General features: G+C 41.0%; 1 protein-coding gene across 3 annotated transcripts in view; it reads left to right on the top strand.

The window, feature by feature from the left end:
- The first annotated feature begins 2,344 nt into the window (after positions 1–2,344).
- Senp7 (SUMO specific peptidase 7) overlaps positions 2,345–24,088 on the top strand; it is a 101,071-nt gene continuing 79,327 nt past the window's right edge. For 2 of the 3 annotated variants that reach the window (XM_042676893.1, XM_042676891.1), the window contains exons 1-4: positions 2,345–2,523; positions 6,136–6,188; positions 12,591–12,695; positions 20,000–20,097. In XM_042676893.1, coding sequence (XP_042532827.1) covers positions 2,484–2,523; positions 6,136–6,188; positions 12,591–12,695; positions 20,000–20,097 — 296 coding nt within the window. In that variant the 5' untranslated portion in view covers positions 2,345–2,483. The remainder of the gene's footprint in view (positions 2,524–6,135; positions 6,189–12,590; positions 12,696–19,999; positions 20,098–24,088) is intronic. The other variant, XM_042676892.1, reaches the window with a different exon arrangement.

Below are 24,088 nucleotides of genomic sequence, written 5' to 3'. Positions count from 1 at the left end.
TTATGGTATAAATATACTCTACAAGAACTGGAATCACAGATAGACATGGAAACAAAGTATTGTCTCAGCAAGGTAAAATTTACTTCTGCACAGAAGGGTGTGCCATCAGCCAAAAAATATGGCAAGAAAACACTCAAAGCAGCCAGTCTTTTATTATTATTAACACAGCAGGCCCTGCCCCTCTGCTTGGATTGGTTGAGCTGAGGTTCACAATTTGCTCTAAATTGGCTAAGTTGAAGAGGGTAACATTCATTTACTTCAAAGCTGGGCACCAGTGGCTCATGCCTATAATCCTAGCAGCTCTGGAGGCTGAGATCTGAGGATCACAGTTTGAACCAGTCTGAGTAGAAAAGTCTATGAGACCCTTTTTTTTTTTTTGGGTCCGGTCGTGGGGCCTGAACTCTGGGCCTGGGCGCTGTCCCTCAGCTCTTCAGCTCAAGGCTAGCGCTCTACCACTTGAGCCACAGCGCCACTTCTGGCTTTTTTCTTTTTGCTTATGTGGTGCTGAGGAATCGAACCCAGGGCCTCATGCATGCAAGGCAAGCACTCTACCACTGAGCCACCTTCCCAGCCCTATGAGACTCTTATCTCTAATAAAGTACCAAAAAAGCCAGAAGTGGCTCTGTGGCTCTAGTAGAGTGCTAGCCTTGAGCAAAAGGAACTCAAGAGTTCAAGCCCCTGGACCAGAAAAACAACAACAAAAAACAAACAAACAAAACACTGGAATAGGATTAAAAGTAAAAAAAAAAAATCTCAAAATATACCCACCACTGGTACTAGTTTTTAAGCAATCTGAAGTTTGTCTTTTGAGATATCTCTTAATTCCATCTTGGAACAATTGAAATAAGGAGAATGGGTCTAAGTAACAAGCCTTGTTCCCATAGCCATCCGGGTACCGTTTGTAGCTGGGTGAAAAGTCCAGAGGTGAGAGAAGCCATTCTTTGAATTGCAGATGTTATGCTGTTTAGCCCTAGAAAAGCTCTTGCTACAGAGAATGCTCATCCTTGATTATCAGACCAACTCCGACTGTTTTTCCCTACTTGGAAAGTTTAGTTGGCTCTTGAGCTACTTCTCTAGATGCAAAATTTTGCTTGCACCTGAGTAACTGTAGGGTCTGCTTTTGTTGGGTTTGAGGTCTCCACCCCAAACATGTGGTTTTTGTCTTTAAAAAATCCGTGCCAGCTCAATTCTGGGCTGCACGTCTTTGGGACAAGAGTCCACCTGCAGTTGCCAACTTTTAATAAAGTCTCCCAATTCTACCTCTCAAAATGTGACTTCTCTGTTTCTCATTGACTGAATTCTTGTACAGTGCAACTAGTTAAGAAAAAGACTTACATTTCAAAAATTCTTATCTCAGAGCATTTCCTTTTTTTCTTGCTAAAGAGCTGAGGGATAGCACCCAGGCCCAGAGATCAGGCCCCATGACCGACAAAAAGGAAGAAAAAAAAAAGATTAGCTGAGAAGCCTTTTCAAAAAAAGCATTTCAAAATTATGAGGCAGAGTTGGGGTTCACTGAGGAGTAGGCAGATGCGTATGGGAATGTGTCAAATCATATCAACTTACTGGTCACCATCTCAGCATTTTGTTTTTCTTTTCTTCCAGGTTTTTAAAAAACGACAAGCTTGAATTTTTTTTTCTTCTGTACTGGAGTTTTAACTCAAAATTTAGTGCTTACTAAGCAGGTACACCGACACATTCCACCACTTGAGCCACAACCTCCAGTTCTGACAGACTTGAATTTGATTTTTTTTTATTACTCTATAACATCAGCTGACCTAATTTATTTTCACTCCAAATGCTAAATTGAGTTATACTGTTAGTTTATTTGCCGTCTTAAAAGGCCTTTTTTTTTTAAGTTGTGGAAAACCTCTCAGGACAAAACATAGCTGAGGACAGAAAGTGATCTCAAAAGTGTAAAGTTCTAGTCTCGTATTTTTGGGGGGAGGGCTGCTTTACAAAGGCTTTGAGTTAAGATTTTTTTTTTACGAGCTTGTACTAGTTGCACAGAGGGGCTTCATTATATTTCTGCATACAGATGCAATGTCTCCTCAACCTCACCTCCTACCCTCGGAGGGGATTCATTGTGATGCAACCGTTTATGCATACCGGCACCTTCACCAGTCACCCCCTCGGTCCCGTTCCTCAGATGCCGTCTAATTTCCATCAACCGAGTAACCGAGAGTCCTTGCAAACCCCAGGTGGAACTCGGGCACCCAACCTCACGTTCCCCGAGGGAGACAGATGATGGGAAAGAAGCAATGGAGGTGGCAGCACGAGGCGAAAAAAAACAACACAAAGTCCCCCGAAGCGACTTCCGGGTGGAGGTGGGAGGGGCCGCCAATTTCCGGTGGGGGGGAGCCAGCAACGGCTCTTGCGCAAGCGCAGCTCGCACTTTCTGGGCTGCCTCCCCTCCCCCGCCCTCCCCTCCGCTTCGAGGGGGTCTTGAGGTGACAGCGCCGACCACCGCGACGGGAGGAGAGAAGATGGACAAGCGGAAGCTCGGGCGCCGGCGCTCTTCTCCGGGTGAGAAGGGGACGAAGGAGCGGCTGAGCTGGGCTCCTACCTTGGTGGCGGCGGCGGTGGGTGTTGTGTGCAGGCCGGCCGCTGGCCAGGTGTGAGGGACGGAGGGGGGGGTGGAGATGCAGGTGGGGGAGGCGGAGGGAGGGCAGGAGGGAGGACGGAGATGGGGGAGAGCCGCGAGAGCCGGGGGCGCGCACCCCGGGAGGGCCGCGGCCGCGGGGGTCCGAGCTGTCACGGGAGGCTCGGCAGCGCCGTCCTCCCGGAGCGTCTCCGCGGCCGGTCGGCTGGCCGCGGTCGGGCCACGCCTTCCCCGTAATTCGGGCGGCGCGCCGCTTCCCGGGCCCGCGTCCCTGCACCTGACCCCACTTTCCCTCCACTCCTTTACGTTCCTCTCGCGTCGGGCGCCGGGCCCGAAACCCCGGGGCGGGGGCGGGGGGGGGGCGGAGACGGGGGGAGGGGGCAGGGGGGGGCGGGGGAGGGGGCAGGGGGGACGGACTGGTCGTGGTGGTTGTACCCCCAGAAAGAAGGGGCTGGCCCTTTGCTAACCGCACCCCCCCTCCCCGCCCCGCGCCAGTTCCTCAAAGAATGACCTTTTTGTGTCCGTCCCCCCCCCCGCTTTATAACTGATAACCTGTAATAACCTTTGTCTCTTCTGGGCTCCTGCTCCAGCGTCCCAACGCGATTCGCCAGCGGAAGGTTTGGAAGCGCTCTTCTGGGGGTGTTTTCGTTCTCGGCGCGGTGGTGGTTTTTTGAGATGGCTTCTAGGTGTAAATGACCTTTCTTAACTCGGGCATCGCTGTGTCGTGGGAACGCAGAAATGGTGCATAGGCAGGCTGTGAGGTGACCGCTTCTCTCGGCTGCGTTTTTCTTAACCGTGTCCTCCAATCAGTGTGTACCTCAAGCCTCTTTGGTGAAGTGCTGTGGACTTAGGAGATGAGAAAGTGCACTGTCTCCTAAAATAACGAACCCGTTGTTTCACTTCATTTTGAAGTTTCTTACTGTTCCGGGTATTTATTTACTTATTGAATTAATTTTTGTGTGCCAGTACTGGGGCTTGGACTCAGGGTCTGGGCATTGTACCTTAGCTTTTTCTCCCCACTTTACCACCTGAAGCACACTTCCACTTTTGTCTTTTTGGTGGTTGATTCGAGATTAGGGGCTCAACAACTTTTCTGCCAGGGCTGGCTTTGAGCTAAGATCTTCAGTGCTGTACTTCCTGAGTAGCTAGAATTATCGTCATGAGCTACCAGCACCCAACCAGTAGCAGTTATTTTTATACAGATGGTGTTACTATTTACAGAATTATATAGCAATAACCGGTGGCAGTGAAACTCAAACATTTTGTCCTTTACTATAATGCGAGTAGTGAATATGAATCTCTGAGGGCTATGAAGCATTGAAACCCTAAGATCTTTTCATATGCAATCGTGTTATCAAGGTTTTTGTGTGTATTTTGTGTTTTAAAATTATTGCTTTTTTGCATTTGAAAGTTTATATGTGTATAATATAAAGATGTATTTACATTGTATGTATATGCTTCCATAGATCAGTGGTTCTCCCCATCCCCCTCTGGGCCTTGCACTCTGGGTCTGGGTGCCTTCCCTGAGTTTTTTCAGCTCAAGGCTACTAGTGCTCTACCACCTGAGCCACAACGCCACTTCCAGCTTTTTTTTTTCAGCTTATGTGGTGCTGAAGAATCAAACCCAGGGCCTCATGCATTCAAGGCAAGCATCTATCATTGAGCCACTTTCCCAGCCCGACAATCTTTTTTTTTTCGGGGGGGGGGGAGGGGTCCAGTCTTGGGGCCTGAACTCTGGGCCTAGGTGCTGTCCCTCAGCTCTTCAGCTCAAGGCCAGCGCTCTACCACTTGAGCTACAGCGCCACTTCCGGTTTTCTGGTGGTTTATTGGAGATAGGAGTCTCACGGTCTCTCCTGCCCGGGCTGGCTTTGAACCGCGATCCTCAGATCTCAGCCTCCTGAGTAGTTAGGATTACAGGCGTGAGCCACCAGCGCCCGGCTTCCGACAATCTTTTTAAAAATATATTTTACTTAGCAGAATTTGTGGAATCTTAAAAGGAGTTTTGCAATAAACTTAGAATAAAGTTAGAATATTAATTGGCTGAGGAGACTATTTTCCACTTTTGAGTTTATACGTAGAAGACAGAGAGCCTTAAAAATAGTGTGGCTAATAAAAGCTATCCAGGAAATGGAAATAAAAGAAACAAAAAGCTTGGATTCAGTTAACGTAAGATGGAAGAAGTGTGAAATAGAGTTTAAGAAGGTTGTATTGATTTTATAAAGGATTTTAGTGGACTAATGGATGGATGGGGAAGGATGTAGATGAGAGGATAGAATGGAATTACATCAATAAGAGAATAACAAGGTAGTGGGATCTGAGGATTCATATATGTGATGTTGAATTGCAAGCCTAATTATGGAGGACAAAGAATTGTAAAATAGATTTAGAGCGCATGAATAACAAGGTATTGATTATGAGTAAGACTGAGTTGCTTCTCAAAGATCCCCATTGAAACTTTCTTAAAGTATTGTTATTGTAAGCTGAACCTCCCAGATGGGTAACTCTGATCTGGGTTTTCAATAATTTAGGAGTCTAGATGATAAGGTTGCTTTTGTGTGCTTGTATTGATAACTTCCCAGTGCTGCACTTGGTACTCAAGTGTCTTCCCACCCATTTCTGCCTTTCTGAAACTTACTGGTCAAACCCTGGTTACATTGTACCTTTCTAAGAACTATCTTATAATTAACTCAAATTTTGGAAAAAAAAAAAGTATATCCGTCTCTAAACCTATTTTTTTATGTTATTGGTGATTGAACATATGAGAAAAGCCACACAGGCAGTCAACCACTGAGATACTCCCCTAGTCCCCCAAATTGTTTATTTTTGATAGTCTACATAAAGATTACTAAGATTTTAAGTGTAATGGTTGAAATGATGTTTTGCCTTAGTGCAAAACCAATGTCATGTATTGTGAACTTAACTTAGAAAGTGTTTGGTGTATATATATATATATATATATATATATATATATATATATACATATACATGTATTATATATATTTGTTGATAGCTGTAGTCCATTAATTGCATCATCATCATCATTATTATTTTGACATTGCTAAGGTTTAAACTCTGGGACTTGATAGGCAGATTCTTTCCCATTAGAGACACATCTCAGGTCTTTTTGTTTTATTTATTATTTTTATCGTGTGTGTGTGTGTGTGTGTGTGTGTGTGTGTGTGTGTGTGTGTGTACACACTTGTGTGTATATGTGTGTGTCAGTATTGGGGCTTGAACTCAGAGCCTCACTCTTAATTGGCTTTTTTGCTCAAGCTGGCATTCTACTACTTGAGCCATATTCTGACTTTTTGTTGGAGATCTGAGTCTCTTGTATTTGTTGTTATGACTGACTTTGAACCATGATTTACAGATCTTAGCTCCCTGAATACTTAGGATTATAGCATGAGCTACCAAGGCCCAGCTGAATAAATTAATTTAAAATAATACAGAGTTTGGTTTCTTTCATTAAGTTTAATTAAATCTCATTGAGATGTGAAATCATAATTTTTTTTTTACCATGTCTTTGTTCTTTGTAGAGGTGGTAACAGAAGGAAAAAGGAAAAAGTCATCATCATCTGATTTACATGAGGTATGAATTTGTTTTGTCTTTTAACCTACTTACTGAGTTACAGATTTTGAAAATTATTTTGTTTTCTTCTTAAAACAATTTAAAACAAAATGTAAATTTATAATCAGTTTTTTTTGGGAACTGTTTATTCTAATTAAGGTTTAGCTAGGAAATTTTCTTTCTGGGTCTAGCCTTTTTATTATCACTATAAGATTAGCAGTATACTTTTCAGTTCTTATTTTAGGATTTATATAAGACATAATTGCTTGTATCTTTGACAAATGAATATATTAACATTGCCTCATGTTCATCCATTAATAATACCATAGGTGTATTCATGTTCTGTTAATGGAAGATGCTAATTGCTACTTAGAATATGTTCTTTTCAACTTCTTTTTCCCACTAATTTATTTTGTGTTTACCAAGACAAGCAAACAAGTAAAATGGAGTTTCTACCTCTGTAGCAATTTTTTTTTTGTCGGTTGTGGGGCCTGAACTCTGAGCCTTGGTGTTGTCCCTCAGCTCTTCAGCTCAAGGCTAGTGCTCTACCACTTGAGCTACAGCCCCATTTCTGGCATTTTCTGCTTATGTGGTGCTGAGTAATTGAACCCAGGGCCTCATGCATTCAAGGAAAACACTCTACCACTGAGCTACCTTTCTAGCCCCACAAATATTTTTTAAAACATCATTCTTTTTTGGAAAGATGATCCTTTTTTCCTAACAGAATTTTTTGATTTAAATGTGGTAATACCTTAGTTTACATTACAGTACTTTGTTAGATACTTTCCTTTGAAGTATTTTTATGTTGTACAGTTGTAGAATTTAACAAAGGGGGAAGAAACCATCTAAGAGGGTGGTGAAAAGAATCAAAGAGGATCTTTAAACACTACACAGTGAACATGGCTTTTGGTATTCTTTCTTTTTTTTTTCTTTTTCTTTTTTTCTTTTTTTGGGTCTGGTCGTGGGGCCTGAACTCTGGGCCTGGGCACTGTCCCTCAGCTCTTCAGCTCAAGGCTAGCACTCTACCACTTGAGCCACAGCACCACTTCCGGCTTTTTTCTTTTTGCTTATGTGGTGCCTGAGGAATCGAACCCAGGGCCTCAGGCATGCAAGGCAAGCCCTCTACCACTCTACCACTGAGCCACCTTCCCAGCCCCTGGTATTCTTTGTTCATTGACTATTTAAGATTGTCAGAGTGTGTTTTCTTTATTTAAAAAATTAGGGCTGGGAAGGTGGCTCAGTGGTAGAGCGCTTGCCTTGCATGCATGAGGCCCTGGGTTCGATTCCTCAGCACCACATAAGAAAAAAGCTGGAAGTGGCAGTGTGGCTCAAGTGGTAGAGCGCTAGCCTTGAGCTGAAGAGCTGAGGGACAGCGCCCAGGCCCAGAGTTCAGGCCCCACAACCGGACCAAAAAAAAAAAAAAATTATATTTAGCTAAGACAGGGTAAATGAGGGAGGTAAAGAAAATTTTACATTGCTAGGCCAAATACATATTATCATACCCATCTCAGGTAATTTTCTATTGATGTGACAGGATACCTGAGACTGGTAATTTGTAAAAGAAAAATGTGTTTTGGTTCATAGTTTTGGAGAATGGGAAGTCACTAGTATCGTTCACCTTTTTTTTTTGTTGTTGTTGTTGGTCGTGGGGCTTGAACTCGGCCTGAGTGCTGTCCCTCAATGTTGGGGGCTTTGTACAGTTTCAGCTCATCATAGGAAGTTGTAGAGCAATCAGGCTGAAGAAAAGCACTATATGAGAAAGTCTGAGGGAATTTGCCGGTCTAATTTTTTTTTGAAACATCATATTGTTTAATGTAACAATAGTAAAGACCAAAAAATTACATATAAAAATTCTTTAAAGAACAGATAATTTCTCCAAAGCTCATATAAAAATTTGATTATAATAAAAAATACTAGTCACTTTATTGATAGCAAAAAAATTAGACAAGATCAAATTTTTAGTAATCTTAGTTGGGTTCTTTATAATGTTTTTAGTTGATGTCATTTATAAGTTTTTGGATTTTTCTATAGTTGCATTGTTTTTCTCCCATTTCTTCAACACTCTTGAGTATCATGTTTTTCCTTGGTATCAAGGTACATTGCATTTTGTTATTTTTTTGTACGTTTTTATTGTAAAAATGCTGTACAGAGCAAAGTAATGAGTACATTTCCTATTGAGTATTGTTGCCTCCTCCTTTGTTTTCCCCCTACCATCCCTTCCTGCCCACTTCCACAACTCCCCCCCCCCCCCCCCATGCCAGTCTGTTTATTTATTTGGTCATGGGGCTTGAACTCTGGGCCTGGGTGCTGTCCCCTAGTTCTTCAACTCAAGGCTAGTGCTATACCACCTGAGCCAAAGCCCCACTAACTCTCTTTTTATTTTTAAATTAAAAAAAAGATTTTGAGGGGGCTGGGAAGGTGGCGCAGTGGTAGAGCACTTGCCTTGCATGCCTGAGGCCCTGGGTTCGATTCCTCAGCACCACATAAGCAAAAAGAAAAAAGCCAGAAGTGGCGCTGTGGCTCAAGTGGTAGAGCGCTAGCCTTGAGCTGAAGCGCTGAGGGACAGCGCCCAGGCTCAGAGTTCAGGCCCCACGACCAACCCAAAAAAATAAAAAATAAAAAAAAAATATTTTGAGCCGGTGCCAGTGGCTCATGCCTTATAATCCTAGTTGTTTAGGAGGTTGAGATCTGAGGATAGTGGTATAAAGCCAGCTAGGGTAGGAAAGTCCATGAGACTCCTGTCTCCAGTAAACTACGCAGAAAAAGCCAGAAGTGGTGCTGTGGCTCAAGTGGTAGAGTATAAACCTTGAGCAAAAGAATCTCAGGGATAGTGCCCTGGCCCTGAGTTCAAGCCACAGGACCTGGAAAAAAATTATAAAGATGATTGATGTACAGAGGGGTTACAATTATATAAGTCAATCCAGTTTTTCCCTCCTGTCCCCACTCACAAGTTGTATAATTCATTTTCAACATAGTATCTAGTGAGTACCACTGCTGGAAGACCTTGTGTCTTAAAAAAAACTGAGTTGATACACTTGGTTTCCTCTCCCTCCTACCCCCCTGTTTTCCTTTGCCTTCTTCCTCTCCTGTGTCTTGTCTTTGTTTTGGTGGTGCTGATCCTTGCAAATGCTAAGGAAGTACTTAGCCACATACATTTCTAGCCTCTACATCTTTCTTTCTTTTTTTTTTTTTTTTTTTTTGGTGTCAGGTCGTGGGGCCTGAACTTTGGGCCTGGGTGCTGTCCCTCAGCTCTTCAGCTCAAGGCTAGCGCTCTACCACTTGAGCCACAGCGCCACTTCCGGCTTTTTTCTTTTTGCTTATGTGGTGCTGAGGAATTGAACCCAGGGCCTCATGCATGCAAGGCAAGCGCTCTACCACTGAGCCACCTTCACAGCCCTACATCTTTCTTTTATTTTCAAGTAACCTTAGATTTGTAGCACATTTAAGAACTAGTTTACAATTCCTTTATACCATTCACTGAACATCTCCTAATGTTAATATCTTATATAATAACAGTATGATTATCAAAAATAAGAAATTACGATAGGTTTGGGAAAGATAGTACTTGGGAGGAGTGGTAGGAAGATAACAAATTGGAGGTTAGCCAGGGCTACATATGTTAGGCCAGTGTGGGTTATATAACAAAATCCTATCCCAAACATTAACAAACAATTGATATTGATCAAATACTTTGAATTATAGATATTCAGATTTTTTGTGTGTCCTTGTTTTACTATCTTTTAACTAGTTGTATAAAGAAGTTGTCATTTAACACAGCAGTTTATGAATACAATGTCACCTTTTTCAACATTCTTACTCATCCCTCTTGTACCCACTCCTTCCTTTACTCTTCTTAATTTTGTAGGAGATACATTTTTTTTTTTGTCAGTTATGGGGCTTGAACTCTGGGCCTGGGCACTGTACTGTCCCTGAGCTTTTCAGCTCAAGGCTAGAACTGTACCACTTGAGCCAGAGCACCACTTACGTTTTTTTTTTTTTTTGTGTATGTGGTACTGAGGAATACAGCCCGGGCTTCATGCATGCTAGGCAAGCAGTCTACCACTAGGCCACATTCCCAGCTTGGTTTTTTGTTTTGTTTTTTTTAATTGCATTTTCCTTTTCTTCTCTTCAGTTTACCACCTCTTTCCCCTAAACCCCATTGCATCGCTTTTGAGTACCTGCTAAATTTTGACTTTGTCTTTCTTTCTTTTTTTTTTTTTTGTCGGTGGGGCTTGAACTCTTGGGCACTGTCCTTGCTCTCTTCAGCTCAAGGCAAGCAATCTACTGCTTGAGCCACATCACCACTTCCTTGACTTTGTCTTTCTAAGGAATTACATTATTTCAGTTCTCCCTTGAATCTACTATATTTCAGTTAATACACTTGTCAAATTTATTTAATTTTTCCACTGGTGTTCTTTTACTGTTCCAGGACCAAATCCAAGATCTCATATTGCATTTAGTTGTTATATTGTATCCTCACTTTCTTGGAATCCATCTCACACAATTCTTCATTGTTTTTTTATAACAGTGGCAGTTTTGAAGAGTTCTTGATTTTCAAAGAGTATTATATTTTGAATAGCCCTTAATATGAGGCTATATTTTATGATTAAGATTATGGCTGTTTGGGGGAAGACTATTGCAGAAGTGATACATGATAATTAGTAGTACATGATGATGACACATCTTATTACTAAAGATGTGAGCCTTGATTGTTTTGTTAACATGGAATCTGCATGTTTATTTCACTATAAAGTTACTCCTTTCCACTTTATAATTAATATGTATCTTGGGGAAGATATTTTGAATCTTTGAAATATACTGTTCTCATACTTTCTCTGTAATTGTGTTATCTACTAGTGGATCTTGGCTATGACAGTTATATAATATGGTATTCTTTTTTTTTTTGTCCATCATGGGGCTTGAACTTGGCCTGGGCACTGTCCCTGAGCTCTTCAGCTCAAAGTAAGTGCTCTACCACTTGAGACAGCACCACTTCTGGTTTTCTGGTGGTTAATTGGAGATAAGAGTGTCATAGACTTTCTTGCCTGGGCTGGCTTTGAACCGTGATCCTCAGATCTCAGCCTCCTGAGTAGGTAGGATTACAGGCATGAGCCACCGATGTTTAGCTTAATATGATATTCTTTTGGGTGATTTTTTTCCTCATTCCTTATGCATTTATTAATGAAAATTCTTCTGTATTCGAGAACTGTTCTTCTTCCTCTTTACTTATTTACTTATTTAATTTATTTATTTTAGTGCCAGTAATGTGGCTTTAAAGCTCAGGGCTTCTTGATCTCACTAAGTTTGTTTGCTCATTGCTCTATTTGAGCAGTGGCTCAAATGACATTTTGCTAATTAATTGGACATGCAGTCTTTTAGACATTTTTGCCCAGGAGATCCTCGGATCTTAGCCTTATGAGTAGCTATGATTAAAGGTGTGAACTACTGACACTAGGCTGTTTGTCTGTCTGTCTGTCTGTCTGTCTGTCTGTCTGTCTGTCTGTCTGTCTGTCTCTCTCTCTCTCTCTCTCTCTCTCTCTCAGTTTGGGTTTAGGAATTTTATTTTATGTTATAATTTGCTACTACTTTAGTGATTTTTATTGATCCAAGGCTCGTAGGTTTGGCAACAAGATAGTTTCTGAGGTTGACTCTTGTGCCCTTTGTACGTACTGCTATCATTTTTTCTTTGTAAAGCACTTGCTTTCTATCTGGTCTTGTAAGATATTAAATGGTACTGCATGATACTTTTTGTATTCCTTAGTACTGTGACAAACACCTGGAATAAAAATTTAAACATAGAAAGATTTATTTTGGCAAATGGTGCCAGCTTCACCTGATGTCATCCAGGCTACAAAGAGGAGTAATCCTAGCTATTGGAGAAGTTGAGAGTGGGAGGGTTGTGATTCCAGAGCATCCTGAGCAAAAACCTTAGTGAGACACCCTCCCTCGCATCTCAACCAATTTTTTAAAAAGACTGAGCATGAAGGTGCATGTCTGTCATCCCTGCTGTGGCAGAAACCATAAATAGGAGGATCATGGTCCTAAGCTGGCCCCAGACAAAATGAGAGACCCTACCTTAAAAATAATCACATAAAAAAGAGTTGAAAGTATGTTTTCAGTGGGAGAGTATCTACCTAGTAAGGGCAAAGCCCTGAGTTCAAATATTAGTACTGCTGGAAAAAAAAAAAAGCAGAAATGGAATAGACTCTAGGAAAGGGGTTAGAAAACAGTTTTACTCTTTCCTTATCTAGATTTTAGATTTATATCTAATGAGAGGTTTTTCATGAAATTATAAATTGCCTATAAATTAATCACCAAATTTAAAACTTCTATTAGTAAAATTTAATCCAAAGATAATATAATGGTTTTACTGGTTGATTAAACTCATATATTTCAATTAAACTAAATATTTTCTTATCCTAGTTTCAGATAAGAAAGATGTTAAATGTAAAACCAGAGAATGTTCACATTCAGTCACCACTGTCCAAATTCAGAAGTTCAGAATGCTGGGATCTCCCTTTGCAGGGGGTAAATAAAATTAATTTCTTTTAAGTATACATAATTTGATATGTTTAAAATATTTTAGTAAAATTCAATTTTTATTTTCTTGCATACTTTTTTGGTTTTCTGTGTTATTTAATAAAATATTTTAAATTATTTTATTTCTGGCTTATTCTAAAATAAAGCTTTTAGGTCAGAATCTTCAGTTTAAATCAATGTATACCTTATTATGCATGGTTAATTTTTTCATTAAACTCAAGTCTCATTAAAATAAATGAAATTATATTTTAAGGATACTAAAATACGATGCATAGATTCATTTACTGTTAGCTCAGTTTTTGTTTGAGCGACTATCTCTTAACTGGTACCACAGCTTTATTTCAAAAGGTATTTGTGTTATTAATTAAAAATATTTTGATTATTAATCTGGACTTTAAGATAGTCATTTAAATAGGTATTATTAAAGGGCCTTGATGAATAAGACTTACTTACAATGGTATGGTTGTTTTTGTTGCTGGAAGTGATATCTGTGTTATGTTGGCCATGATGGTCTTGAAAGGTGAAATACATAGCATAGAAAATTGTAAAAAAAAAAAAAATTCACACTTACAATTTAATATAGGGGGGGAAAAATAAAGAAAAAAAGCAAACAAAAATAAAACAGCAGTGACTCTTCCCAAATTGCCATAAAATGCATTGTAGAAATAGATTATTGGTAATTGCACAGGGGTGGCTAGTCTCTGTTCAACATTCACTATGTCATTAATCATAATTTGAAGTCTTGCATTGCAATGATTAGCCACAGAATTCATGCACATTTTCTTTGGCGTGATGCTTTTTTGAAATTCTTTTGATTCAACAGTTGCCATAAAAAACATTTGCTATCACTTTAAAAAGATTCTCTCCTGGGCTGGGAAGGTGGCTCAGTGGTAGAGTGCTTGCCTTGCATGCCTGAGGCCCTGGGTTCGATTCCTCAGCACCACATAAGCAAAAAGAAAAAAGCTGGAAGTGGCGCTGTGGCTCAAGTGGTAGAGCACTAGCCTTGAGCTGAAGAGCTGAGGGACAGCGCCCAGGCCCAGAGTTAAAAAGATTCTCTCCTGTTTCCGTTTCCTTTAGGTTTTCTTTTCGTCTTCAGACAGGTTCTTCCTGTATTGCCCAGCTTGGTCTTGAATTTCTAGACCCAAGTGATCCTCTCACCTCAGGCTCCTGAATACCTGTAATTGTAGGCATGTGCCACAGTACCTGGATGTGTTGTTAGTTTTAAACAATATTTTATTGTTATTTTTAAGGTATTGTACAGGGAGTTACCGTTTCATAAGTCAGGTAATAAGTATATTTCTTTTTTTTAGACAGTGTCACCCCTTCCACCCTAGTTGCCCCTACCATCCCTGTCCACATTTACATGTCATTTTCCAAATCATGTATACCAAATGCCATAATTGCATTTGTTCACCCTTTTGTTAAAAATACTTTTTCCCCATCTAGTTTCATTAACATCTTTTTCAAATGTTTGTTTTTATGGCCTTAGATTTATTTCTGGGCTTTTCTGAATAACTGCACTATCTTGAATTTTATTGTTTTAGAGCAAGTCAAATCAATTGAAGATAAATTTCTAGAATTGTGATGTTTTGAACTATTAAAAGTTATACAGAAACAAAATTGCCTTCTGTCTTTCTTTTCTTCTTTCCTCTCCTTTTCCTACCTCTTTCTTCTCCTCCTCCTCTTTCTCCTCTTCCTCTTTCTTTTCTTCTTTTTTGCTTTTTGTTGTTATAGTGTTGAAGACCAAACCCAATGCTTCATGAATGCTAGGCAGGCACATTATAAGTCTGCTTTTATTCCCCCTCCACCTCCCAGCCAGTTTAATTATTTTGTTTTTGTCAGTCGTGGGGGTTGAATTCTGGGCTTGGTCGCTGTGCTGTTCAGCTTATGGTGAGCACTCTACCGCTTGAGTCACAGAGCCACTTCTAGTTCTCTAATGGTTTATTGGAGATAAGAGTCTCCCTGGACTTCCTGCTAGTGAACTGAGATCCTCAGATACCAGTCTCCTATAGCTAGGATTACTGGTGTGAGCTACCAGTATAATTCTTTGGGTTACTGTTATAGTCCCAAGAAATGTATATCTCATTCCTCAGTCTCTCCATTAATGTACTTTTTTCATTCTCTATGAGTTATGGCACTTGGCAGTTTGATGTTTGGTTCTTCAAGACATTGTTTTTCCTTTTTCATGTAGGAGTTTAACAGATAGTGATTCACTGACAATTTCAGCTTCTCTTTTCTTTCTTTTTTAAAAAAAAATTGTGACTCACTGACAATTTCAGCTTCTCTTTTCTTTTTTTTAAAAAAATTTATTGTCAAGGTAGTGTACAGAGAGGTTACAGTTACATATGTAAGATAGTGAGTGCATTTCTTGTTGAACTTGTTACCCCCTCCCTCATTTTTCTCCCACTTTCCCTCTCCCCACCCTTCCCCAAGTTGTACACTTCATTTCCAACACGATGTCTTGTATAGCTGTTGCATTGGTTCGCCCTTTGTCCTTTGCCTCACAATTTTGTTTTTCCCCTTTTCTTCCCTAGGTCAGATAAAACTTATATAAAATACCCTGGGTACCAAAATCAAATACAGTGACAACGGGATAAACCATAGGGAGAACAACACAAAAGAAAAAAGAAATCACATAGTCCATTATAAACAACAACAAAGAAAAACCTTGTTTCCAAGTCTTGGAGTTTATTTTGCTTTCAGCTTCTTTTTGATAAGAATTCATTCACTATTGGTCCTATTGCTTCCTTTGGGTATTGGATGTAATGTCAGTACTGAGTTGAAGTTCTGAAATAAAGTTACATACTAACCAGTAATATCAATTGGTTGGAAAATCACTGTGCCTTGCTGGGTGTTGGTGGCTCATGACTGTAATGGGCGCTACTCGCCATGTGGGCCTGGAGGTGGGGGCAGGAAAGTCCACAAGACTCTTACCTCCAATTAACCATCAGAAAACCGGAAGTGGAGCTGTGGCTCCAAGTAGTAGAGTGTTAACCTTTAGCAAAAGAGCTCAGGGACAGTACCCAAACCCTGAGTGTAAGCCCATAGCCAACAAAAACAAAAAACAAAATCCCACTATCCCATTTGTATTATAGTGAGCTGTGATACAGATCAGCAATTGTGAGCAGAGACAGTCTTTTCTGTATCTAAGGAAATGCTGAGTGTAGAATATGTAACTTCATGCTGTTGTACTTGTCAGGTTGTCCAAGAAAATTTGATAGCAAAAATTAACTTTTTTTTTATGGTACTGGAGTATGAACTCAAGGATTTATGTTTGCTAGACAAGTGCTCTACTGTGTGAGCTATACCTCCAGCCTTTTTGCTCTGTTTATTTATTTATTTATTTTTCTGGTCATGGGGCCTGAACTCAGGGCCTGGGTGCTGTCCCTCAGCTCTTCAGCTCAAGGCTAGCACTCTACCACTTGAGCCACAGTGCCACTTCTGGCTTTTTCTTTTTCTTTCTTTCTTTTTTTTTTGGGGGGGTCCAGTCATGGGTCTGAACTCTGGGCCCGGGCGCTGTCCCTCAGCTCTTCAGCTCAAGGCTAGCGCTCTACCACTTGAGCCACAGTGCCACTCCCGGCTTTTTTCTTTTTGCTTATGTGGTGCTGAGGAATCGAACCCAGGGCCTCATGCATGCAAGGCAAGCGCTCTACCACTGAGCCACCTTCCCAGCCCCACTTCTTGCTTTTTCTGCTTATGTGGTGCTGAGGAATTGAACCCAGGGCCTCATGCATGCAAGGCAAGCACTCTACCACTTCCCAGCCCCTGCTCTGCTTATTTTTGAAAGAGTCTTGTTTTGCTTATGTTGGCCTGACCATGATCCTCTTATTTATGCTTCTTACTCTATCTGGATGACAGTTGTGTGCCACCATGCCCAGCCTTTTCTGTTGAAATGATATGTTCCTAACTTTTTTCCCTGGACTGACCTGGAACTGTGGTTGTCTGGATCTCAGCTTCCATGAAGCTAGGTTAACAGTCATATACTATTCCACTCAGCTACTAGTTAAGATGGGGAGGGGGGTGTCTCATAAAATTTTTTCCCATACTCCCTAAGACTTCAGTCCTCCTGATCTCTGCCTTGGGAGGAGCAAGGCATGAGCTACTGGTACTTGGCTTTCTTTTTTTCCTTACTGTGTAACTCAAGCTGGCTCCAAACTCATGATCTTTCTTCCCCAGCTTCCTGAAGATTACTAGGAATTAGTAGGATCACAGGAATATGACACTAGGCCTAGCAGCAAAGAATTCATTTTAATTACTTACGTTGGTTATAGAAAATTTTAGACAAGTATTTTATTTTAGAGTATTAGCATGGCAACTTTGATAGATTTGTGCTTTGTAATGAAATGAGATGTCATGAAATGAAATAAAATGACAGATGTGTTTAAGTTAAGACAATGGTAAAATGGATTTGAGAATTTTTGTGATACAGACTTAGGACATTGAAACCAGGCTTTTATGTCAGTCAGACTTTAGTGGCCAAGTTTACTCTTTTTTTTTTGTCAGTCATGGGACCTGAACTCTGGGCCTGGGCACTGTCCCTCAGTTCTTCAGCTCAAAGCTAGCACTCAACCACTTGAGCCATAATGCCACTTCTGGCTTTTTCTGCTTATGTGGTGCTGAGAAATTGAACCCAGGGGCCTCATGCATGCAAGGCAAGCACTCTACCACTGAGCCACCTTCCCAGGCCTAAGTTTATTCTTTAAGCTTTAGTTTCTAATCCTCCTCCTCCTCCTCTTCTTCCTCCTCCTCATCCTCCACCTATTCCTCCTTCTCCTCTTTCTCCTCTTCCTCTTCCTCTCCGCCTCCTTCCTCTTCTCCTCCTCTTCCTCCTTCTCCTCCTCCTCTTCCTCTCCCTCTCCCTCTCCTTCTCTTTCTTCCTCTTCCTCTCCGCCTCCTTCCTCTTCTCCTCCTCTTCCTCCTCCTCCTTCTCCTCCTTCTCTTCCTTCTCTTCCTTCTCCTCCTTCTCCTCCTTCTCCTTCTCCTCCTTCTCCTATTCCTCCTTTTCCTTCTCCCCCTCCCCCCTCCCCCTCCTCCTCCTCTTCCTCTCTGCCTACTCGTTCTCTTCCTCCTCCTCCTTTGATGCCCATCCTAGGACTTGAACTCAGGACCTGGCTGCTGGCTCTGAACTTTTTTTTTTTTTTTGCCAGTCATGGTGCCCGAACTCTGGGCCTGGGCACTGTCCCTCAGCTCTTCAGCTCAAGACTAGTGCTCCACCACTTGAGCCACAGCACCACTTCCAGCTTTTTCTGCTTATGTGGTGCTGAGGAATCGAACTCAGGGCCTCATGCATGCAGGGCAAGCACTCTACCACTGAGCCACCTTCCCAGCCCCATGAGCTTTTTTGCTTAAGGCTAGTGCTCTACCACTTGGGCCACAACTCCACTTCCAGCTTTGGGTGTTTAATTGGAGATTAGAGTCTCACTGATTTTCCTGCCCAGGCTGGCTTTGAATTGTGTTCCTCAGGTCTCAGTTCCTGAGTAGCTGGGATTACTGACATGAGTCACTGGTGCCTAGCTTTGTTTCCTTTTTTATTGAATGATGTGGTATTTTATACTATGCAGGACTGTGTTGATAGAGTATTTTTCACCATTTTCATAAATTATAGTAAAATATCCATTACAAAATTTGTCATTCTTTTATTTTTTTATTGTTATTATAAAGGTAGTATACAGAGGGGTTACAATTTTATAAGTCAGGTAATGAGTACATTTCTTTTTGGACAATGTCACTCCCAATTTGCCATTCTTAACCTTTTTTGTGGTGCCTGGTATCAACTAATGTAATTGTACATGCAGAGCAGTCATTCTACCACTAAACTACATCCCCAACATACTCACTCACTCTCTCTTTCTCCTCTTCAATATTGAGGATTTTAACTTGGGCCTTTGTGCTTTCTAGGCAGGTTCTCTACCACTGGAATGAAAGTTTTTTGATATTATGTAGTCCTGATTTCCAGATTTGTCTTAGAACTCATTATCCTCCTGCCCTAGCCTCTAAATGCTGGGATTACAGATGTGTACCACCGTGTTGGCTCCAGTCTGACTTTTTTTGTCAGTCGTGGGACTTGAACTCAGGGCCTGGGTGCTGTCCCTGAGTCTCTTCGTACTCAGGCTAGTGCTCTACAACTATAGCCACAGCTCCACTTCCAGTGTTTTGAGTTGGCTTGGAACCATGATCCTCAGATTCTGGCCTCCTGAGTAGCTAGGATTACAGATGTGAGCCACCAGGGCCAGGCTCTAATCTGACTATTATACTTATTTTCAAATATGGAAACTAAGGTACAGCAAATATAAATAACTTATTTGCCTAGATCCACCCCACTTAACAGAGAATAAATAAAATTTTAACCTTTTTATTCTAGTCATGTACAGTCTGAACCTTGGTAATAAGATGTCTCGTTCTTCCAGTTATAGTGTTATAAATTCAGTTATTTCAGAGCTATAGCTCATTTAACTTGTCAGTTAATAATATTAATTACTTTATAAAAGTATTCAAAAGTAAGTAAATATATAAAAACATATATTTATGCTAGGCAAGTGTTCTATTGTGGAGCTACTTTCCCACTGTGAAATACACATTCTAAATTCACTTATTTTTATTTTATTTTTTGCTAATCCTGGGACTTGTACTCAGGGCTTGGGCACTGTTCCTGAGCTTCTTTTGCTCAAGGCTAGCACTCTACCACTTGGGCTACAGTGCCATTTCTAGCTGTTTATGTGGTGCTGAGAAATTGAACCCAGGGTTTCATGCATGCTAGGCAAGTACTCTACCACTAAGCCACATTTCTAGCCCTACATTCTAAATTTTCGTAGTTGTTTAAACTTTGGAATCTAAAAGCATTCATTTCTTGGGGCTGGGAAGGTGGCTCTGTGGTAGAGTGCTTGCCTTGCATGCATGAAACCCTGGGTTCTATTCCTTAGCACCACATAAGCAAAAAGAAAAAAATCCAGAAGTGGTGTTGAGTGCTAGCCTTGAGCTGAAGAGCTGAGGGACAGTGCCCAGGCCCAGAGTTCAGCCCTCACGACCGGACCCCCCCCCCCCCCCAAAAAAAAAAAAAGCATTCATTTCTTGATTAATGTTATTTTGATATTTTAAAATGTCCTAGTATTTTTTTGGCTGGCTTAGATTTCAACTCTGGAAAAAAAAGAGACAGACATTCTGTAGATCTCACATTTTTTTTCCCTCTGTATACTACTTCAAATTTGACTGGTTGCCTTGAATGTTTAAATAAAAAATATTTTAAGTGCCTCTTGTTATGTTTATTATTAAAATTACATATTTCTTTTTCCTAGTGGAAAAGAAGTCTAAGAAATAAGGTCATCTCTATAGACCATAAAAATAAGAAAGGTCTCCGTGGGCGTCCTGTCACTTCTAAGGCATCTCCAGAAAGGTAGGATATTTGTGTATGTGTGACATAGGATTTGCATATGGTTTGAATAAACAGTGTGATCAGGAGTGATCAGCTCTTTAGGTATGGTTACCATAGTGTTTAAGAGCGGAAAGGTTGAACTTAAGGGCTGTAAGATTCCTTCTAAACCTTTTATAATTCTAGTTTACTGTGCCTTCTCATAGTAAACTATGCGAAGCTTTGGCTGATAATGCCAGAGTTAGAAATAGACTAATAATAATCCTTGATTCATATTTATCATCAACAATGAAAAAGACTCTCCATTTAGCAACTATTATTTTGTTATCATAGTATTAATGAGTAATAGATACAGTGGACTTAAATATTTGGAGGATTACAATTGCAATAATTTTCAGAAGGAATTTCAGGATTGTACATCAATAAATGATTAGAAAACTGAATTTTCTTCTCTTTTATAATGAAAGCAAAAAATAATAGTGGAAAAGTAAAAATTACAATTATTGGAATTGTATAAATTTAGAAGGCTAATTCCTGAAATGCCAGTGTACTTGTTTCAGCTACTAAGTCTTTTTTTTTTCCTCTTTCCATGGAACTTATTTGTATAAAGTATAAAAATATGTTGATAAGGGGCTGGGAAGGTGGCTCAGTGGTAGGCCGCTTGCCTTGCATGCATGAGGCCCTGGGTTCGATTCCTCAGCACCGCATAAGCAAAAAGAAAAAAGCCGGAAGTGGCGCTGTGGCTCAAGTGCTAGACCGCTAGCCTTGAGCTGAAGAGCTGAGGGACAGCACCCAGGCAGGCCCAGAGTTCAGGCCCCATGACAATGCTCTGATCTTGAGAACAAACACAGGCTCCATTGGTTTCTCAAAGAATTACTAAGATTACATAAAAAATTATGTTTGAGTCGGGTGTTGGTGTCCTATGCCTGTAATCTAAGCTACTCAGGAGGTTGAGATCCGAGGCTTGCAGTTCAGAGGCAGCCTGGGCAGGAAATTTCGTGAGACTCTTATCTCCAATAAACTACTCAAAAACATGCTGGAAGTGGAGATGTGGCTTGAGTGGTAGAGAACTAGCCTTGTAAAACTCAGGGACAGTGTTCAGGCCCTGAATTCAAGCCCTAGGACCAGCACACACATAAAAAATTGTGTTTGACCAGTTGTTTAAGGATACAGGTGGACCTGTTGCAACAATGAGAAGTACAAGTTGTCCAAAACGAGCTTTACAATGTCGGTGCCGGGAGGGGGGGGGGGGGGGAGAGGAAGGAGAAGGATTGCGGGGGAGGGGGGAGGGGGGAGGCTGGGAAGGGAGGTGAAGGGTAAACAAAGGGGGAGGCTGCAATGCTTGGTAAGAAATGTACACATTATCCTGCCCATGTAATTGTAACCCCTCTGTACAGTATGTTCACAAATTAAATTAAATTAAAAAAAATTGTGTTTGAAGAAGTGTATCTTTTATTAGGAATTCCAGCCTTGCTTTCTGAAAGATTTGCATATATAGATCATAAACTGACGTTCATTGTAAAATGGCAGCTGTTTGGCCTTTTTTGTAGAGTTGATGGCACATGACTCCTATTATCCAGACTTCATGATATTCAGGTGTTATCAGCATTAGCATTGTAAAATCCACTTAAGGGCTGGGAATGTGGTTTACTGGTAGAGTACTTGCCTAGCATTAATGAAGCCCTGGGTTTGATTCTTTAGTACCACATAAAATCTGGAAGTAGTGCTATGACTTAAATGATAGAGTGCTAGCCTTGCGCAAAAGAAGCTCAGGGACAGTGCCCAAGGCCCTGAGTTCAAGCCCAATAAATGACCAAAAGAAAAAAAAGGAATATGCAGGATCTGACCCAGTTTCTTGGTCCAGGCACTGATGGCCCAATCCTGTAATCTTCCCTACCTAGGAGGCTGAGATCTGAGAAGCTCTGCTTGAGCCAGCTTGAGCATAACTCTCCATTAGATTTTTTTTTTTTTGGTTGTGGGACTTCAGCTCTGGGCCTGGGTGCTGTCCCTCAGCTCTTTAGCTCAAGGCTAGTGCTCTGCCACTTGAGCCACAGTGCCACTTCCGGTTTTCTGGTGGTTTATTGGAGATAAGAGTCTCACAGACTTTCCTGCTTGGGCTGGCTTTGAACCACAATCCTCTGATCTCAGCCTCCTGAGTAGCTAGGATGGAGCCACTAGTGCTCCTGTCCATGAGATTCTTATCCCCAGTTATCCACCCAGGTTGATTGATCCAGGTTGGCCTCAAACCGTAATCTTCCTTAACACTGCTTCCCAAATAGCTAGAATTATGAGCATACATACCATGCCTGTTCTCTAAAAGCTTGATGAAATACCACTTTTTTGTTATTGTGCTTTTGGTTTCTTATTTATTTATTTTTTGGATCTGGTCGTGGGGCCTGAACTCTGGGCCTTGGCCCTGTCCCTCAACTCTTCAGCTCAATGCTAGCGCTCTACCTCTTGAGCCACAGCGCCACTTCCAGCTTTTTTCTTTTTGCTTATGTGGTGCTGAGGAATCGAACCCAGGGCCTCAGGCATACAGGGCAAGTGCTCTACCACTGAGCCACCTTCCCAGCCCCACAAATTAATATTTTTGCCTGTGAATATTCAATCATCTTGTGCTATTTGTTGAAGAGACTATTGCTTTTTTTTTTTGTTGTTGTTTTTTGTTTTTTGGGTTGGGTCGTGGGACCTGAACTCTGGGCCTGGGCGCTATCCCTTCAGCTCTTCAGCTCAAGGCTAGCGCTTTACCACCTGAGCCACAGCGCCACTTCCGGCTTTTTTCTTTTTGCTTATGTGGTGCTGAGCAATCGAACCCAGGGCCTCACGCATGCAAGGCAAGCGCTCTGCCACTGAGCCACCTTCCCAGCCCCCGAGACTATTGCTTTTCCATTTATCTTCTTTATACTTTTGTGAAAAATCAACTGACAATAAATCGAAAGGTTTTTTTTTCTGTTTTCTGTTTCTTCTGTTTTCCCCCTTTTATCATAGGTGATTCTTTTTATTATAGTAAATATGTGTATGATCTTAATGTATTGTTGAATTTTATTTGCAAATATTTTTATATTACATTTATTATATTTTTAATTTTTGATGAGTAGATTTATTTACTTATTTTTTTTGTCAGTTGTGGGGCTTGAACGCTGGGCTTGTGCGCTGTCCCTGCTCACTTCAGCTCAAGGCAAGCGCTCTACCATTGAGCCACAGCACCACTTCCAGTTTTCTAGTGGTTTATTGGAGATAAGAGCAACAATGAGATGTACAAGACATTATGTCAAAAGATGAACTTTACAACTTTGGCGTGGGGGAGGGGGAGATGGGAAGGGGAAACAAAGGAGGAGGCAACAATGCTTGGTAAGAAATGTACTCATTACCTTGCTCATATAATTGTAACCCCTCTGTATGGTATTTTCACAATTAAGAAAGTATTATGGACTTTACTACACAAGCTGGCTTTGAACCATGATCCTCAGATCTTAGCCTCCTGAGTAGCTAGGATTATAGGCGTGAGCCACTGAGCCCAGCAAAGATTTTTTTTTTTATTGTGAACATACTGTACAGAGGGGTTACAATTACATGGGCAAGATAATGAGTACATTTCTTATCAAGCATTGCAGCCTCTTCCTTTGTTTACCCTTCACATCCCTTCCCAGTCTCCCCCCCCCCGCCCCCCCATCCAATCCTCCCCCCCCCCCAAAGTTGTGAAGTTCGTTTTTGACATGACAACTTGTACTTCTCATTGTTGCAATGGGTCCACCTGTATCCTTAAACGACTTGTTTTTCCCCATCTCCTCCACAAATTATACTGACATCAAATATAGTGAAGGCAGGGGTTTTATACTGTGGGGGAGGGACATACAAAGCAACAAAGAGATAATTTTATAAATGCGTTAGAAACAAAGCAGCAAAGATTTTTTAAATTATCTTTGTAAATAGTTTTATAAAGGGATTTAAATTAAACATGTCAATTTACGAGTACAGCGCAGTTGTGTTCAACTGATACATGTTTTAACTTTAT

This window comes from Dipodomys spectabilis, unplaced genomic scaffold (assembly GCF_019054845.1).
Source record: "Dipodomys spectabilis isolate Male_0828 unplaced genomic scaffold, ASM1905484v1 ptg000032l, whole genome shotgun sequence".
NCBI lineage: Eukaryota > Metazoa > Chordata > Mammalia > Rodentia > Heteromyidae > Dipodomys > Dipodomys spectabilis.
Note: the sequence above shows the minus strand (reverse complement) of the source record. Positions and strands in the feature narration are given on the sequence as shown.